The 19,393-nt window shown below is 42.3% G+C and overlaps 1 protein-coding gene across 1 annotated transcript; it reads left to right on the top strand.

Moving 5' to 3' along the window:
- The first annotated feature begins 5,115 nt into the window (after positions 1–5,115).
- ASB18 (ankyrin repeat and SOCS box containing 18) lies at positions 5,116–16,125 on the top strand. The gene is made up of 5 exons (XM_069735362.1): positions 5,116–5,338; positions 6,579–6,846; positions 12,274–12,772; positions 15,027–15,140; positions 15,865–16,125. Exons 1-5 carry the CDS (start codon positions 5,116–5,118, stop codon positions 16,054–16,056), a joined length of 1,296 nt encoding a protein of 431 aa, XP_069591463.1. The 3' UTR covers positions 16,057–16,125.
- Positions 16,126–19,393: the final 3,268 nt, after the last annotated feature.

Raw genomic sequence — 19,393 nt, 5'->3', positions numbered from 1 at the left:
CCTAACGCTCCCTATGCAACTCGGCACAGCCTGAGAAACTAACTAGCCCTGAAGAAAGAAAAATAAGCCTACCTTGCCTCAGAGAAATTCCCCAAAGGAAAAGGCAGCCCCCCACATATAATGACTGTGAGTAAAGATGAAATACAAACACAGAGATGAAATAGAAATAGCAAAGTGAGGCCCGACTTACTGAATAGACCGAGGATAGGAAAGGTAGCTTTGCGGTCAACACAAAAACCTACAAACAACCACGCAGAGGGGAAAAAAGACCCTCCGCACCGACTAACGGTACGGAGGTGCTCCCTCTGCGTCTCAGAGCTTCCAGCAAGCAAGAAAAACCAATATAGCAAGCTGGACAGAAAAAATAGCAAACAAAAATAACACAAGCAGAACTTAGCTTATGCAGGAGAGACAGGCCACAGGAACGATCCAGGAGGAAGCAAGACCAATACTAGAACATTGACTGGAGGCCAGGATCAAAGCACCAGGTGGAGTTAAATAGAGCAGCACCTAACGACTTAACCTCATCACCTGAGGAAGGAAACTCAGAAGCCGCAGTACCACTCTCATCCACCAAAGGAAGCTCATAGACAGAACCAGCCGCAGTACCACTCACGACCACAGGAGGGAGCTTGGCCACAGAATTCACAACACCCGATCTGCGCTAGCGAGGAACGGACCTCGGACGCTGCAAGCAGCGTCCGCGGTCCGTCCGAAACTAACGGGACATCTCTAGTGCGTGCCGAAAATGGCATGCGCTAGTGATGCGCTAGAGATCCGTTAGCACATTGCCGTCAATGGGTGCGCTAACGGACCCGTTGCATGGTGTTAATTGCGACAATTTCGCCATGTAACGGAGTCCGCTAGCGTTAACCCATTAACGCAATGTGAAACTAGCCTTAGGCTTTCAGCGTCCGAGGTCCATTCCTCGCTAGCACAGATCGGGTATCAGCGCTACCGGGAGCGGCAAACGCGATCCCTTTTGGGACATTGCGTTAGCGCAGTCCGTAGCGCTATGCGCTAAACGGACTGCCCTAACGCAATGTGGACCTAGCCTAACTCTTGTGAAAATAAAAAAAATTGGGTCTAAAATAAAATGTTTGTGAAAAAAAGTTAAATGTTCATTTTTTCCTTCCACATTCTAAAAATTCCTGTGAAGCACCTGACAGGTTAATAAACGTCTTGAATTTGGTTTTGAACACCTTGAAGGGTGCAGATTTTAAACCAGTATCTCTTTGGGGTATTTTATGTCATATAGACCCCTCAAAGTCAAATCAAATGTAATGTGGTTCCTAAAAAAATGGTTTTGTAAATGTTGTTGAAAAAATAAAGAGAAATCTCTTGTCAACTTTTATCCCTTCTAACTTCCTAACAAAAAAAAATTATGTTTCAAAAATTGTGCTGATGTAAAATAGATATGTGGGAAATGTTGTGCGACAGAACTCTCTGATTTAAGGGCATAAAAATTAAAAGTTTGAAAATGCAAAATTTTCACCAAATTTCAGTTTGTTTTCACAAATAAACGCAAGTCATAGAAATTTTCCCACTATTATGAAGAACGATATGTCACAAAAAAATAATCTCAGAATCCATGGGATCTATTGAAGCATTCTAGAATTATTACCTCATAAAGTGAAGGTGAAAACAGGCTTGATGGCTGAAAGGGTTAAATGTTGTAGCTACTTTTTTTTGGTGGGGGGAACTCATACCTCCTTCCGGTATTGGGCTTGACCCACAATGAACATTTATTATCTAACCACAGTGTAGGTGATATACAGTCATGGCCGAAAGTGTTGGCAACCTTGAAATTGTTGCAGAAAATGAAGCATTTCTCCCAGAAAATAATTGGAATTACATATATTTTGTTATATACATGTTTATTTCCTTTGTGTGCATTGAAACAACACAAAAATCAGAGGAAAAAAGGCAAATTGGACATAATTTCACACAAATCCCCAAAAATGGGCCAGACAAAATGGTTGGCACCTTTCCACAATTGTGGATAAACAACTTTGTTTCAAGCATATGATGGACGTTAAAACTCACTTGTGTCAAGTAAAAAGTGTGGGCAAACTGAAAATTACACCAGAAACCAGATAACAAGGGGAGAAGTTGACTCAATCTTTGCATTGTGTCGGTATGTGTTATACTAAGCATAGAGAACAGAAAGAGGAGAAGAGAACTGTCTGAGGATTTGAGAGCCAAAATTGTTGAACAATATCAATAATCTCAAGATTACAAGTCCATCTCCAGAGATCTTGATGTTCCTTTGTCCACGGTGAACAACATAATCAAGAAGTTCACAACCCATGGCACCGTAGTTAATCTCCCTGGATGTGGATGGCAGTGGAAAATTGATGAAAGGTTGTAACACAGGATAGGCTGGATGGCGGATAAGCAGCCCCAATCAAGATCCAAAGAAATTCAAGCTGTTCTGCAGGTTCATGGTGCATCAGTGTCAGTGCATACAATCAGTCAACATTTGAATAAAATGAAACGATATGGCAGGAGGAACCAATGCTGGCACAGAGACATAAAATAGCTAGACTACAGTTTGCCAAAATGTACATGAGTAGGCCAAAATCTTTCTGGGACAGATGAGATCAAGATAGAACTTTTTGTTAAAGTATATCATTCTACTAAAAATGGAATGAGAAAAGAACACAGTACCTACAGTCAAATATGGTGAAGTTTCAAAGATCTTTTGGGGTTGTTTTGCTGCCTCTGACACAGTGTGCTTTGACTGTGTGCAAGGGATCATGAAATCTTAAGAATAACAAAGGATTTAGGGTTGAAATGTAGTGCCCAGTGTCAGAAAGCTGGGTTTGTCCTGGGTTGTCCTTCCAGCAGGACAGTGACTCCAAACATACTTCAAGACGCACCCAGAAATGGATGGAATCAAAGTGCTGCAGAGATCTGAAGTGGCCAATAATGAGTCAGAATTTAAATCCCATTGAACGCTTGTGGAGAGATCTTAAAATTGCTGTTGGGAGAAGGCTCCCTTCACAGATGATTGCAGTTATTCATTTCAAATGGTGTGCAATTAAATATTAACCCCTGTCCGACAGCGGGCGTACATTTACGCTGATGTCGGACTCCATCCCTTTGATGTGGGCCACATCTTTCCCGGTACATGTCAGCTGTTTTGAACAGCTGACATGTGCCAGGAACAGCCACAAGTGGAATCGTGATCCACCTGCAGCTATTAACCCATTAAATGCTGCTGTCAAACTCTGACAGCGGCATTTAACTTATGCTTCCGGCCATCGAGCCGAAAATCCGCCCATCAGTGACTCCCGTCATGTGATCGCAGGTCACTGATAGGTTGGCATGACCTGGAGACCTCTATGGTTGTTATTGCCAGATTGCTATGAGCGCCACTCTGTGGTTGGCACTCATAGCAAGTCAGCAATTCTGCTACATGCAGATGATCTGATAATCGCCTGTATGTAGCAGGCCGATTGGGTTATGGCAGCTTCTAGTCTCCCATGGAGACTTTTGAAGCATGCCAAAAGTACAAAAATAAAAGTTTTTAAAAATATAAAAAACTAAAAATATAAAAAAGTTTAAATCAACCCCCTTTCGCCCTATTCAAAATAAAACAATAAAAAAATTAAAAAATACTCATATTTGGTATCGCCGCGTTCAGAATTACCCGATCTATCAATAAAAAAGGATTAACCTTATTGCTAAACAGCATAGCAGAAAAAAGTAAAAACAACAGAATTATGTTTTTTTGGTTGCAGTGACATTGCGTTAAAATGCAATAACGGGCAATCAAAAGATCATATCTGCATCAAAATGGTATAATTAAAAACATCAGTTTGAAACACAAAAAATAAGCCTTCACCCAACCCGAGATCCCAAAAAATGGAGACGCTACGGGTATTGAAAAATGGCACAATTTTTTTTTTTTTTTAACAAAGTTTAGAAAAATATTTTTACCACTTAGACAAAGAAGAACCTAGACATATTTGGTGATCAAAAAATAAAAAAGTTATGGCTCTGGGAAAAAGGGGAGCAAAAAATGAAAATGGTAAACCAAAAATACCTCCGGTCGGTAAGGGGTTAAGTTGAGGCTTCCAACAATTTTGTCCGGAACCATTTTGGAGTTTTGTGTGAAATTCTGTCCAATTTGCCTTTTTTTATCTGTTTTTTGTACTGTATTAATACACACAAAGAAAATAATCATGTGTATAACAAAACATGTGTAATTGCAATAATTTTCTGTGACAATTTCAAGTGTGCCAACACTTTTGGCCATGACTGTAGACCCTCCTCAATCACTAGAAACGGGGTCCTGAACTCTCCTCCAGAGGACTTAAAATTGAGAGGTGGTCACTGCTACTTAATTCAATGTCAGCACTAAACATGAAGAAAACTCAGAAATTTTCTACTTTCTGTCTTTTGTGAATATCATAGCATGAAAAGTAGGAAATAAGATGTCCACCAGGTCCCTCTGAGTAGAAGCAGATCTTTCTGTGTGAACACACACTGAAACATTTATTCAAACACTACAATATACCTATGCAGAGATTTTTTTTCAGCCATCAGTGTTTCTGTGCCTGTTCCTGTATCTATGTCTCGGAGGATACTTCCATTTATTGGCCAGTTACCCTTGTATATCCTGCATCTACTTTGCTTCGGATTGATCTTGGTTCTTGGCAAACGTTTTATTCTTTTAAAGACATTTTGTAGAATTTACAAAAATGATAAATTACATTCTTTACTCTAGCATGTACTGGTAAAATACATTCATGTGTTTAAAATAATAAGTTTTCAGTGGAAGAACCAAGGTAAGTTTTGCATTCATGCCAAGCAGCACCTGACTCAACAGCTGAGATAGATGGGGCATATTTCCTGAACTACATCATGTTGTATGTGTCTGTCACCACTGCCCGGTGATTGTGTGTAGTGTATGTATATGTATATTTATAATGTAGCTGACAAAGAATGTGAGTCTGGGCACAATGCCGATAAAATAATCACAAGTAGCTTTGTGTGGTCTGCATGTGACCTGGGTACTTTGTAAGATTTATCTATCCCATGCCTCGCATACACAAACAGAGCCCTATAAATACTGAGCGCTGTGATAACACAGTGGTGGGCTATTGGATGGACAACGTGAGGAGCCGAGTTCTACACAAGCTGCAGGTTATATCAGAAATGGGCCACAAGCAGCATCCGGCCCCAGAGAACATTTTCCTTGCAGCACTAGAGGCTGGAAACCTTTGCCTTGTCCAACTTCTGGGATCCAGGCATGCAGACTGTGTGCTAAAAATCAGAGGGGAGGAAATGGGGTATCAGCCACAGACCCCTGCAAGGTTTGGCCTGGCAGGTATGATGTTTTAATGTTCATGTGTCAATAGTATATGAATGTTAATTAAGGGGTCATTGCCTTCTTCTTAGATGGGGGAAATTGCAAAGTGCATGTAAAAAAACTTATTTGAACTGTGCATATCTGACGATTCATGCTGCACAATCCACGGGCAGCATGAATCAGAGCTTGGCTGCATGATGCAGTCAGGTATATTATTCTATGAAACACTCCGGCATGTCTAAGAAAATATACCTTAAAGATTCGGCTGGAGACTGTAGGCGGAGGCATGTTGGTCTTAAATGGAAACATGAAAGGTGCACCAAGGAGCCCTAACTTGCTTATGAACTTAAAACTTTTTTATGTCTGGCTAAAGTAAAATCTTTACTGCGCTAAATGGAAAGAGAAAAGTGGCCCTCACCCGATAACATACCTTCTTTATTAAAGTCTTTTAAAACATATTGGCAGGCAGAGGAACAGCAGATGCGGCTAGTAAGGCTCCGGTCGTTTCACGTACTCGAACGCTTTGTCTCCCTGCCTATATTTTTTAAAGGACTTTAATAAAGAAGGTATTTTATTGGGTGAGTGCCGCTTTGATGTTGTTTTTTTCCCCCGGTCCTGGGTCTGTAAAGCTGAGCACCACTGCACCACACCCCTCCCATCTTTTGGGGGTTTTAATTACCAGTGGAAAACGCCACCTAGAGGACCCCACCCATGTTCAACTGATATTGATGCCTTGTTTCTCTTTCTCTGATATCCTAGTATCTATATTGCAAGTGTGTGTTTTAGGGCGCAGACAGACGGCCACATTTCTCATGCAAGGATCACATCGTAATCTCGGACTGGCCCGCCACCTCTCCTGACCTGAGCGTGACAGCTGCATAGAAATACACCATTTTGTCATGCTCAGGTCAGGAGAGGTGCCGGGCCTGTCCATGCACTGCGATTCGATCCACGTACGAGAAATAGAGCCGTCTGTCTGCACCCATATAGGGATTCAGTCCCCTATCGGACCACACAAGTAGTTTAAATCACATTTATGGGTGGACAGACTCCCCACAATTTTATTACAATAAAAAAGACTGAGACCCAAGCAGTGGCGGGAAACTGGCATTGGACACCAGGAAGAATGAAGACCTTATATATTTGTTATTTTACAACAATTTGAAAAACCCCTTTAATATTAGTATTGTCCGTTGTTCTAATATATTGTGTAACATCATTTGTCCAATCACCATTTCATCATTTTTAATTATCTCAGGATTGTGGACCCTGGATTATACACAAGAAGTAACATCACCCTTATGTATAACTGCTTCCCATGGTTATACAGACTGTGTCCGATATCTACTGCATCGTCGTGCAGATCCCAATGCTGCACCTGGGGGGCGCTCTCCACTGCACGAAGCCTGCGCTGGAGCTCATGATGCATGTGTCCAACTACTGCTAGAACATGGAGCCCATACTAACCACCGCAGTGATGATGGTCTTACCCCTCTACACCTCTGTGATGTGAAAAGCTCTTTAAGGTAGAAACAGTGCAACTTATGTTCCTCTAAATTTCAAACTTTGCTTTTCATTTCATAACTTCATTAGGCACTGCAATGTCTCTAATATAGTCATCTAGGCTCGAACAACCCCAGGTAATTGCAGCCAATGGAAAGAAAATGTTCTTATGTTTGTAAGAGATAGAGATCACCAAGATTATGATGCCAAGCAGCCACATTAGCCGCTACAGCAACATAGAAGATAACAGAATAATAAATGGCACATAGAGAAGCCAACAGGTCCTTAAATTGTTTTAGATTTTTCATTCGAGATGAGAATCCTAAAGTTATACCAGTGTAAATAATAATTCTCTTTATAAATTTCATTATTCATTTTTCCCATCAGTAACTTTTGGAATGGGACATTACTAATTATCAATATTCTCACACCTGATATAAGAAAAATGGTTAATTTTCTAAATTAATGTTGACTAAACTATCCAACTATTTGTGTCTACAGGTCCTTTGCAAATCTTTTGCCCTGATTTTTGCACACCAGTCCTAATGAACTAAGAGCTGAAGTGAGATTCTCCAAAATCACTAAGAGATGTGTTGTTCCTAAAAGGCAATCCTCTTGAACAAAATACATTTTACTTAATAAATATTGAAATAAAAATAAGTCCCAAGATTGGATGTGTTAAAGGGAATCTGTCACCTACTTTTTCGCCTATAAGCTGCGGCCACCGCCATTAGGGGCTTATCTACTGGATTCTGTAATGCTGTAGATAAGCCCCCGATGTAACCTGAAAGATAAGAAAAACAAGTTATATTATACTCACCCAGGGGCGGTCCCGATGCGGTCCGGTCTGATGGGGGTCGCGGTCTGGGTCCGGCGCCTCCCATCTTCATGCGATGATGTCCTCTTCCTTGCTTCCTGTCGTGGCTCCTGCGAAGGTGTACTTTATCTACCCTGTTGAGAGCAGAGCAAAGGAGAGCAGTTCACAGGTGCCGGGAGGTCCTAGAAGCCCAGCACCTGCACACTGCAGTACTTTACGCTGCCCTTAACAGGGCAGATAAAGTATGCCTGTGCAGCAGCAGTGACAGCAAGCAAGGAAGAGGACGTCATCACATGAAGATGGGAGGTGTTGCACCCCAGGAGTTTGGGTACCACAGTGGTGCTGCCTTCCTCTCGGGGAGGGTAATGCCATGCCTGGAGGCAGGAGGGATCCCTTTGGCAGGTAAACTGTACACACAACACATTCTGAATCCAGGACAGAAGGGGAGCTCTAAACCCAGTTTTAGGGGAGAGCTTCCCTCCATTAACATCCTGGTCTGGAGGAGGAGTCAGAGCCAGAGAGAGCACACATGTGGTGCAGACGAGAGTCAGGGAAGGAGCAGAGAAGTGTTTAGGTGCTCAAGGAGGCTATGATTGGGCCTCATCAGAGCCAGAGCGCAAAAACCGGGCACCGGGATCCCAAGACTGTGGGGAGCTGCAAACCCCACAGTACAACCGGAGGGCATAGGACTATATGTAAACTGCCCATACAACACCTGAGGTGCAACAGCAGTTAGAGCCTGGAGTCACCGTACCAGAGACCTGAAGAGAACGGCTCAAGCTGCCTACCGTGCAGGTACTGTCCAAAAACAGGAGAGAAAGGAGTACCTTGCCAGCAAGCTACAGGGAGCAAGGGACCAGAAAACCAGCGCATAGTGGAAGGCTCCCAATCTGACCTGCCATGGGGATTCCTACTGCCTGGACTCCTTCTGTACCTGTTGCCAGTACCCTGGACTATGACCTGCTACCATCAGTAAACCAGGTAAAGACTGCAACCTTGTGTCCTCCGTTATTTACTGGCAGCCCTTCATCCTTGCCATACACCTTGGGAGCCCTGGGGACCCCGCTTCACCGGTGGGAAGCATCACCATCCAGCTGCCATACCATCACCCCAGAGGACCCCTTTAAGCAGTGTCCGAGACCAAGAACCACAGGTGGCATCACAAATACAGATTTAAATACAGACTTTATTCACCAAATCCTTAAAAGACTATTCCCCTTTTAGCTTGAGTGCTCAGGGCACGGACCGGGTCGCAGCCACCGTGACAGCCCCTTTAAGTGCGACCGGACCCGGTACCGAGTACCCCATACCCTGGTGGGCGACGCAGAGGCACCGGACCCGGACTGTGACTCCCATCGGACCGAACCGCATCGGGGACCGCCCCTGGGTATGTATAATCTACGTTCTTTTTCTTATCTTTCAGGTAACATTGGAAAAAGTAGGTGGCAGATTCCCTTTAAAACAATGTTCATGTCCTGAGATAATTTTATAAATGTGCCCCTGCTGTGTACTGTGTAATGGCTGTGTCTCACCATGCAAGGCTGCTCCTGTTTATGATCTGATCATACCACATCTCCTGGGCAGGAGAGGAAGCAAAATAGAGTATATGGACAGGTGTTCTACCTCACAGAAAGAAGCAGCAATAAAGATCCTGTGCTGTCCTGTCTGTATACTCTTTTGCTTCCTCTCCTACCAGTAGCTGTGGTACGATCAGACCATGTTCCTGTACGGTCAGACAAAGTCATTACACAGGACATAGCAGTCAGAGGCATATATATAACTAGATGGCAGCCCGATTCTAAAGAATCGGGAGTCTAGAATCCATATATACTTTATTTATTCAAATGTAAGAATAATACAATTAATAAATAATAGTAAGAAAGAACAAAAAATGGCTGCACTCACCAGCTCTTGATAATTCTTGTTATTTAAGGTACAGTTACACAGGATCCATGAACATGCTTATGAGGGGAGGGATGAAAGACATCAGACGATCACTGAGGAGTTGGAAGGTGTATCGTGGTCAGAGTTTATTAATATGGAGGTGCAAGCGGTTTTTTTGCGCCATTCATGGCGTGCACCAGCTGCATTTGGTAATGGTTTGTTTGTTGCCTTAGAAGAGTCAGGTGTGAAGCATGTCTTATAAGCAGACTTAACAGTGTGCAGGCGACGGCGTTTATCATTTGGAGTGTAAGTAGGACAGTGTTTGCGCTTACGTGCAGATTTACCAACGGTTAAAGGAGCTTCAAGCTGCACACATTCTATGAATGGAGACAAAGAAGCTGTATTGTGGGCAGAATCTATGACTGAGGACGTGGAAATATTATGTTTGCAACGTTGAGAGCGTGCAGCAGCAGCTTTATTACTTAATCGATTAGTTTTGTCCTCAAAAGACTCATTAGTAATGCGTTTATTGCAAGCAGCATTAACAGTGTCCAGGCGCTTATGTCTGTCCTCTGTAGTCTCGTTAGCACGCTGTTTGTGCTTACGTGCGGCATCGGCGGCTTTTCGCTCAGCGTCATTGGTATACTTATTATCAGACCTGATGTTACGTGCGCCATCAGCAGCTTTGGGCTCTGTGTCATTAGTATACTTAACAGTGTCCAGGCGCTTGCATCTCTCCTCTGTACTCTTGTTAGCACGCTGTTTGCGCTTACGTGCGGCATCGGCGGCTTTTCGCTCTGCATCATTACCATACTTTATATCAGACCTGATCTTACGTGCGCCATCAGCCGCTTTGGACTCTGTGTCATTAGTATACTTAACAGTATCCAGGCGCTTGCATCTATCCTCTGTACTCTTGTTAACACGCTGTTTGCGCTTACGTGCGGCATCGACGGCTTTTCGCTCTGCATCATTACCATACTTTATATCAGACCTGATCTTACTTGCGCCATCAGCAGCTTTGGGCTCTGTGTCATTAGTATACTTAACAGTGTCCATGCGCTTGCATCTATCCTCTGTACTCTTGTTAGCACGCTGTTTGCGCTTACATGCGGCATCGGCGTCTTTTTGCTCTGCATTATTAGTATACTTTCTATCAGACCTAATCTTACGTGCGCCATCAGCAGCTTTGGGCTCTGTGTCATTAGTATCCTTACTATTAGAGCTCATGTTGGCTAAGCTAAACAGCTTTAAGCGTGGTGGTGGCAAACAACAGGTTAATAAGAGGCAGTGTCAGGTAGTAGGAAAATAGCCAGTTAATAATAGGCAATAGTTCTTTGCAGGAATGCAGATATTAATAAATATGCAGTTTATATTGCAGAGAAATTGCTGGGCAATAATGGACAATGTCCTTATGTGGCAAATAATAGAGCAATATACCCAATGTGGCAAAGAAGAGGTTAATAAACGGCAGTCTCTCAGTATAACAGTCAGTGAATAATAGGCAGTATATGGAGAAAACACCAAACAAAAGTTCAAAATTGGTGTGAAAATGTCACTGAACCACTTCACAACTAAATATATATAGTTTTGGTAAATGGTATTATCATTTTTTGACGAAATTCGGCAGGAGCTTGAAGAGCAACGTCACTGGGCCCGCCTCCACGCAGTAGAAACTTGCTGTGAGGTAAAAATTCAAAAATCACACCAAAATGGCGGGCGGAGTGTGTCACAGTACGGCACGTTTCTGATTGGTCGCTCGCAGCAGGCGGCAACCAATCAGACACTGGACACTGTTGACGTCACTTATCTCCGGACATTAGCTCCGGACATTAGCTCCGGACATTAGCTCCGGACATTAGCTCCGGACATTAGCTCCGGACATTAGCTCCGCACATTAGCTCCGGACATTAGCTCCGGACATTAGCTCCGGATAAAGCCACGGAAGTAGGCACAAATTGCAGGAAGTAGTATTCTAGGCAATTATATATTAGATAGGTGCAAGGGTTGCAATAGCACTCAGACCTTGCAGACTAGAGGCCCCAAAAGAACTCTTTGTCCCAATATGATAAGACTATTACTTTTACTGTAAAGACCTATGTTAATTGGGGGCCCTGTTGGAGATTTTGCATTGGGAAACATGAGCTTCAAGTTTTGCCATTGATAGCAGGGGCACATTTATAAGATTATGTCCACACAGGGACATTTTAATTTAACACATCTAATTGTGGAAATTATTATTCAAAGATCTGTTGACAAAAATATAATTTGTTTGTGGGGAAATCTATTTAATGAATTTGGTGCATCTTACAACTACCATGAGCCTCCTCCAGAAATGTTTCTCCAGCCAGGATGTTTGCCAACCTTGTGTTGCCCCAGCTTTGCTCACATCGTCAGAGCTAACAGAGACTGGAGTAAAAACATCAAAAATCTCAAAATTTTTGTGTGATTCTTCGGTTGCACAAAAAATATGTCTTTTTAATCGGTTTTACGCCAGATATGAAGCAGCAGTGCACATGTTCTACTCCTCCTCCATCATTCTCTATGGGGCTGCCAAGCGCTGCTCTCTTGTTTTTCCACCAGCCCCATAGAGAATTAATGGAGACGCGGTTGGGCACCTGACCTGCCTCTAAAAGTGCTCCATCAGGGATACAAAATTACCCGTTTTGCCTATCAGTGCAGGCTCCTGCCCTTGGAACCTCACCAATCAGTAAGTTGCCAATATAGCCTTATCTATATTTTTCCCTAGATGTGCAGAGGTCCTCCTTCAACATGGTGCCCTTGTGAATCAACCCACAGAGGCAAAGCAGGACACTCCGCTCCACATTGCTGCACGCCTCGGACTATTGGGTCATGTAGGATTATACCTACGCTATGGAGCAGACATTAATGCTAGGAATGCTGATGGTGAGACTCCATTGATTTTAGCTTGTGGAGGAAAATGTGATGATGAGGACACCTGTCTGCAAATTTGCAGCCTTCTCCTAGAGAAAGGAGCAGACCCGGAAGCCCAAGACGAACAAGAAAGAAGACCACTTCACCATGCCTGCAGAAAAGCTGAACACAATGTGATGGAGTTGCTCTTTAAATATAATGCCGATGTCAATGCTGCTGATTATAATGGAGCCCTGCCATTGAGCTGTGTATTACAAAATGCTGAGCTGTATGAAGACAAGAGACCTCATCTTGCTGTACGTACCCTACTAAACCATGGAGCCCGCGGTGTGCATCCTGAGGCTTTTGGAAAGGTACAAAAAAAAATTAAATATTTTGTTACAACTTAAGGGTAAATTAGCACTCGGGTTTCCCTTTTCTGGAATAAATGGTTGGCACACAAAACTTTTCACTCCAACAGGATAATTAGGTTCAAAGCAGTCCACAATCAATGAGATTATCTTTATACACAGCAAACCTTCCTACATCGAAGTGCAAAATAAAATCCTGCGCCGACTGATCACTGACTAAACTACATAGCTCCACAACTGCCCAGAGTCTGAGCCTAGTGCCCAATACTCCAAAAATGCAACATAATCCATACCAGTCCAATAGTGATGACTCTCACATACCTGTATAGAATTGTACCATGCTGTGAAATACTGTATGTTGGCTCGATATAAATGAGGATTGTTATTATTATTAATATTATTATTATTATCGTCTAATATCAAATCAGCGAAACATGTCAGAAAATGTCAACTATGTGGGTTTAGGACCCAACTAATTGTTAAAACATGAGATGCAATGCAATAGTGATCTTAGTGTCCCTTTTCACATAAAACAAGAACTAACATGATTCCTGAAGGTGTTGACATGCTTTTGTGAAAATCAATATAACATAATGCGCACATGCTGGAATTTATAGCAGTTCCAGCTTTAAGATCCCATAGAACACAGATTCTGTTGCAGATATCATTTTAAGGTCTCATGAAGGCGAGCAGATAAATCAGATGTGTGCTAAGCGATTTTTCATCAGACAGGAATCTGACCAATGTTATTCAACAGTGCGGTTGAGATGAATTATTTCTTTCTTGGTTCGAGTGTGCGTGAGAAAAAAATTGGATGAAATTCACACATTCAAGTCTGTGGCTCGGATCCCACACAGACCATCAGAGTTACATCCAATTTTAGGCCGGTTTCACACGTCAGTGGCTCCGGTACGTGAGGTGACAGTTTCCTCACGTACCGGAGCCACTGACACACGTAGATACAGTTAAATCAATGCATCTGTGCAGATGTCATTGATTTTTTGCGGACCGTGTCTCCGTGTGCCAAACACGGAGACATGTCAGTGTTCGTGGGAGCGCACGGATTACACGGACCCATTAAAGTCAATGGGTCCGTGTAAAACACGTACCACACACGGACGTTGTCCGTGTGCAGTCTGTGTGCCATGCAGGAGACAGCGCTACTGTAAGTGCTGTCCCCCCCACTGGTGCTGAAGCCGCGATTCATATCTTCCCTGCAGCAGCGTTTGCTGTAGAGAAGATATGAATAATCGTGTTTAAAATAAAGCTCCATGTGCCCACCCCCCCTCCCACCCACTGAGAAGGGAAGGGACTCGTCTCACAAGGCAAGCCCAACTGGGTACTCAATTTGACAGCCGGCTCAGAGAACGAATGGGATTATCTCAGACTGTGGGGGCGGCAGAATGCCACCGACGAGGAGCCTGGCTTGGACCGCCGCAATGCCGCATCATCAGGCCGCCCGGCTGGTGCCCCCCTGTCGGCTGTGCCCGGGGCACATGCCCCATCTGCCCCCCCTGGATACGCCACTGCTTACCAGCCTGAGACTACCAGCCCCCAGCTGTCTGCTTTAACAAGGCTGGTTGTCAAAAATGGGGGAGACACCATGCCATAATTTGTCATTTAAAAAAAGCAGCCTGGGGACCCTCTATTCTTAATAACCAGCCTTGCTGAAGCTTACAGCTGAGGGTTGCAGCCTGCAGCTGTCAGTTTTGCCTGACTGGTTATCAAAAATACAGGGAAAGCCACGTCTTTTTTTATTTATTTATAGGGCAGGCGGAGGGAGATTATTACTCACAGCAGCAGTCACTTGCTCGCCTGCTTGTCAGTTGAATACAACTCTCATTCTCCCCTGCTCACACTGATCTCATCTCGAGCAGGGGATAATGATGAGGGCGTTCTTCAGCACCCAGCGCTGGGGAACAGCGCTAACAGTACAGCCACTTCCCTGGTGCCGGTACGTGTCACACTGATGACACACGGATGTCATCCATGTGTCATCAGTGTGTGTGGGACGTTTTGCGTCTCGTGCTGCTGTTAAAAAAGAGAACATGCCACCGTATTTTGCCCACGGACACACGGTCTGTGGAAACACTGACATGTGCATGATGTGTGTAAGTGTCTCCAGTAGGTGTGAAAACTGTCACCACACTGACTTGTGAAAATGCCCTACGAATGCTGATCTATAGTTTTACCAGTTTACCTTTGAACAACAAACATGTAGATGTATATGCTAGAGAACTATATGTTATCTTTGCAGGTTCTGCGTTGTTGTTCTGCTCTTCCTGAACTGATTGCAATGCTTTACAACTCATACCTAAACCTTCAAGTCTGCAGCAAATGGAGACAAGACATCCCTCACGATGTGTTTCAGGTCAGAAAGATTTTGGAAAACTGCTGATCCTATTTGTAGCAGCTTATTATGAAGCCTTTTAAAATTGGTGGCTTATCTTCGGGATACGTCATCAATATTAGATTGTTGGGTCTCACAATGGCACCCTTCTGATCAGTGGTTTGAAAAGTCTGCAGCAGTTTCTTGAGTGTTTCCATCAGCTCACTAGCTTCTCCGTACTTGCATGTGCCATATTTTTTGTAGGACCATATTCTGGTGACGTGAATAGGACAAAGTGGCAAAACCTTCTATCACCACTGTGAAAAGTAAAACAAGTAAATAGGAACAAGCTTAAAACTTAATAAAAACATTGGAGTAGTCACAGCACCACAAACTCTTCAAACAGCTGATCAACAGAGGAAGTGCCAATAGTCGGTCCCCCCAGTGATCTAATATTGATCAAGGGGGACTGGATAATCACTTTTAATAACTGGACTGGATGCCACTAGTGTAATTCTCTAAGTTTTCCTTTGTTGACTGAAGTTCCCAGGTTTCATGTACCCACCAAAGTCTTATGTGAGGAGCCTTTATAATAGTACACTCTGTATGCCACCATATCATGCTTTTACATGGAACCAAATCGTTGTGGTCAATTTGTTAAGACTGGCTCTATTGCAATGGATAAAACACCCCTTTTAGAATATCAATGACTCCTTTGAGACTCTCAATGCTTCATCACTATCCCACATTATTTTTTTTCTTCTAGGCTCATCATTCCTTCTACACAACATTCTTCGGTGTTTCCGGAGGAGTGCGATCACTGCAGCACATGTGCAGATTTTCACTCCGCAAACATTTTGGTAGTCATTGTCACCTTTTCATTCCTTTACTACCAATCCCTACAGTTATTAAAGACTATGTTCTGCTCTCTACGGAGCAGCGTACCAGCCTGCTTTGAATCACTGGACTGACTATGAATGCAGCCTGTCGTGTGAATGCAACGCCCTGGAAATGTATTTCATCACCTATCGGCCAATGTTTTTATTTTTCTATTGATCATCTTTATTTTCTTTTATGTGGCTTGTGAAATGTATCATTTGAGTTAATGTACAACTAAAATCCCCTTACTATGATGGAAAGACACTGTTGCAAACATTGGAATAGGCACTTTCTTTAAAGGGATAGCTATATCCACATGTTATGACATAAATATATACCCGCGTCTCTCTATCTCTACAGTGAAGTACCAGCCGTTGTTGATTAATGTTAAGCTTCTTGACTTTTTTATGCAATAGATTTTCAATTTTGTGTACAAGTTCATAACAATCACCCTATCACTGGATTAATTCCTTTTTATTTTTCTACATATCTAAGCAGTTGGAGATTTGCCTGACCAATAACTTTAATTTAGGTAATTTTAAAAGCATGTCAGCTTCTCTGGGTTCTTGATGTATTCTACCTTTTTTTTTTAAACAGCAATATGGTAAGTTCCATGTGTGTTGCATAGTCCAATAAGTTAATTGCAGGCTCATAGATATAAAATAAAGGGAGCCTTAATATTGCAGGCTCATAGATATAAAATAAAGGGAGCCTTAAAGCTTTCTAGATAGTGTCTCTCCTTGTTTAGAGTGCTAAATTGATGTAAGGAGACTTATAGACCATACATTGCTCCTCAGGGAATTTAAATATCTAAATAGCATCTTCAGAGGAGCAGAGGACAGGAACTCTAGTGCCACGCAATATAAATTGCAACACTAGAACTCCCTTTAAAGTTCTTTGCCACAATTTTTTCTTTAAATGTGTGCATAAGTGTAGTGTGTGTATTAATATACTCACCTACCGCCACTATCTCCGATGTTCAGCGCCAGACTGTTCCTCTTCTCAGTGACGTCACCGCTTTTCATAATTTCTGGCTAAGGCTGCGCTCTCTTTGACTAGAAGTGGCTTTCACAGTGTAATCCAATGGAACGTCAGAACGAAGCCCCATAAGCCTACATTGTTAAAGAGACTTCCCGATCACACATAGAGCGTAGAGTGAGGCGGACTGTCTGAAAAGTGGTGACATCACTGAGAAGAGGAGCAGAGCAACACTGGATCCCGGGCAAGTGGCAGTAGGTAACTATATAACTACACTAACACTACACACCATACCCATATATATACACTTAATGAAAAAAATATATATATAGAAGGGCTTTCTTTAAGTAAAATGGCAAGATCCTTTAAAGAGTTGATATTGACTTTTATGGATTGTAGGCACTAGAGTTTCTGTCTTCTTCCTCTCTGAAGAGGTTGTTTGCATTTGTAAGAGAAGTATTGCATGGCTTAGAAGTCTCCTCCACTGACTTGGTCCTCTCTGCAAGGAAAAATTATACCTTCTTAGATTGCCTGACAGAGTCTCTCACCCGGTTAAACACGTGTTTGTAAATTAAGTTCTGGTTTGGTTTCTTATCCTAGGCTATGAGGAAAGTGCCTTTAAAGAGGACCTTTCCCTGATTTTTTTTTATGTGCACACGATGTAATAGTGACTGTAGTGTGAAATAAAGCCTTTAGGTTTTTTTTTTATTTTGCCGCCCCATTGTAGAAATATTAGCAATCAAAGTAGTTTGCATCAAGCGAGCTAACTTTTGTTAAATCCAAGTGGGTGTTATCAGATAGTTTTCACTGAGTGTGTGTGTACTTCTTGCTCCTGTATGACACTTACCAATCATAAGCAAGTAGCAACACACTGGAGAAAGAAAAACATGCCTCCACAATAGCTTAGACCAGGTTTCTCAATGTAGTTTGGTGGTTAAAATGGTTACTTCTCAACATGTGGAGACAATTTATACAATTCAGATAGGGTAAGCATCACTTTCAATGGAAGTCAGTCCAATTTATCTACTTACCACCTTATCTGTCATAATAGGAGAGCAATAGAGAAAGGAGGAATTACCATACTTTTTAAAGGCATAGGCAGTGGAGACGTATAACCTCAACTATTTTTCCACTCTCCTTAAAATAGGTAGACATTTTATTTGGTGTAATGTTTACAAGCTTAAAGAGAAATTACCAAAGTAAAATGACCTGTTTTTTGTGTCATTTTTTTTCTAAAACTTTACAATGTGTTTTTTTTTTCCATATCAAAATCTTAAAAATAGAAATCTTGCAATTTTTAAAATAGCCACTGGGCTTATTTAAACTCTAACTTCCTGTTTCAGGAAACAACACCTGTATATAGTCACAGTGGTCGTATCCTAATAGTATCTTTTGCATTGAAGTTAGTCGACATTGTAATCCTGGCTTTGATAATATGGACCCTTGCTGAAAACTATTCCAGAAAAGACAGGAAGTATGAGTCAAAAAAAGCTCCTGTGGTCATCGTGAATGTTGCAAAATTAAAATTTTTTCATTTAATAAAGCTCATAATATGAAAAAAAAATGTTGCTAACTTAAAAATATGATGTAACACAAAAACCTATTTTAATCAATAGTTCATTTTTAGTGATGAGTGAACGTGCTGGGATAATGTGTTATCCGAGCATACTAAGTGACTGACTTCGGGTGCTAAGTGACTGACTTCGACGGGCTTGAATAATATGTTCGAGTTCCAGCACCTGCATATTTCGTGGCTGTTCATTCGTGGCTAACAAACTGGCAATCTCTACATGTGTTGCGGCTGTGGAGCAGCCGTGAGACATGCAGCCGGGAGGGGGTCGAAGATATTTTTCAAGCACGCCGAAGACACCCGGTTATCACACGAGCATGGGCAGATAACACCTTATCCGAGCATGTTTGCTCATCACTATTCATTTTCCTTTTAATATCAAGGAGAGCAACAGCTAAAGATTTAGTCTTATTCTCATGTTTACTGAGAGTATGTTGCAGATAGCCAAGTGCCAAAAATTAGGAGGACATTTTAGACAGTTACCACTTGTATTCAGTATTGTCTTAGTTCTGATGAGCCGACTGTATGGTTCTGAAGAAAGAATTTTCCTATGATGATTGCTGTCACAATGGAGTAGATGTTTTTTATCAGTGGGCTTCACATATAATGTAGTATTAAGCTTATGATCAGTGACTAATAAATCCAGGAACTGAATTCTTGTGTCCAAAGTGACTGAAGCAAATGTCATGTCCAGGCTAGTGAATTCAAAAACTCAAGAAAATCAAATAAATCTTGTTCTGTACTTGTCCGAAGGAGAAAGATGTCATCTATATACCGCCAGCACCTCGCTACATTTCCACAGTATTGGAATACATAGGTGAGATCCTCCTCCATGGCTGCCATCATTATATTTGTATAAGCAGGTGCC

The sequence above is a fragment of the Ranitomeya imitator genome, chromosome 7 (assembly GCF_032444005.1).
Source record: "Ranitomeya imitator isolate aRanImi1 chromosome 7, aRanImi1.pri, whole genome shotgun sequence".
NCBI classification, from domain to species: Eukaryota; Metazoa; Chordata; class Amphibia; order Anura; family Dendrobatidae; genus Ranitomeya; species Ranitomeya imitator.
The sequence above is the reverse complement of the archived record's forward strand: the minus strand, read 5'-3'. Positions and strand labels throughout refer to the sequence as shown.

Bases quoted from the DNA above. Each gene is read 5' to 3' on its own strand.
- ASB18 (XM_069735362.1), top strand. From the start codon at position 5,116: ATGGACAACGTGAGGAGCCGAGTTCTACACAAGCTGCAGGTTATATCA. The intron at 6,847-12,273 runs GTAGAAACAGTG...ATTTTTCCCTAG, and splicing joins GATGTGAAAAGCTCTTTAAG to ATGTGCAGAGGTCCTCCTTC. The intron at 12,773-15,026 runs GTACAAAAAAAA...TTATCTTTGCAG, and splicing joins ATCCTGAGGCTTTTGGAAAG to GTTCTGCGTTGTTGTTCTGC.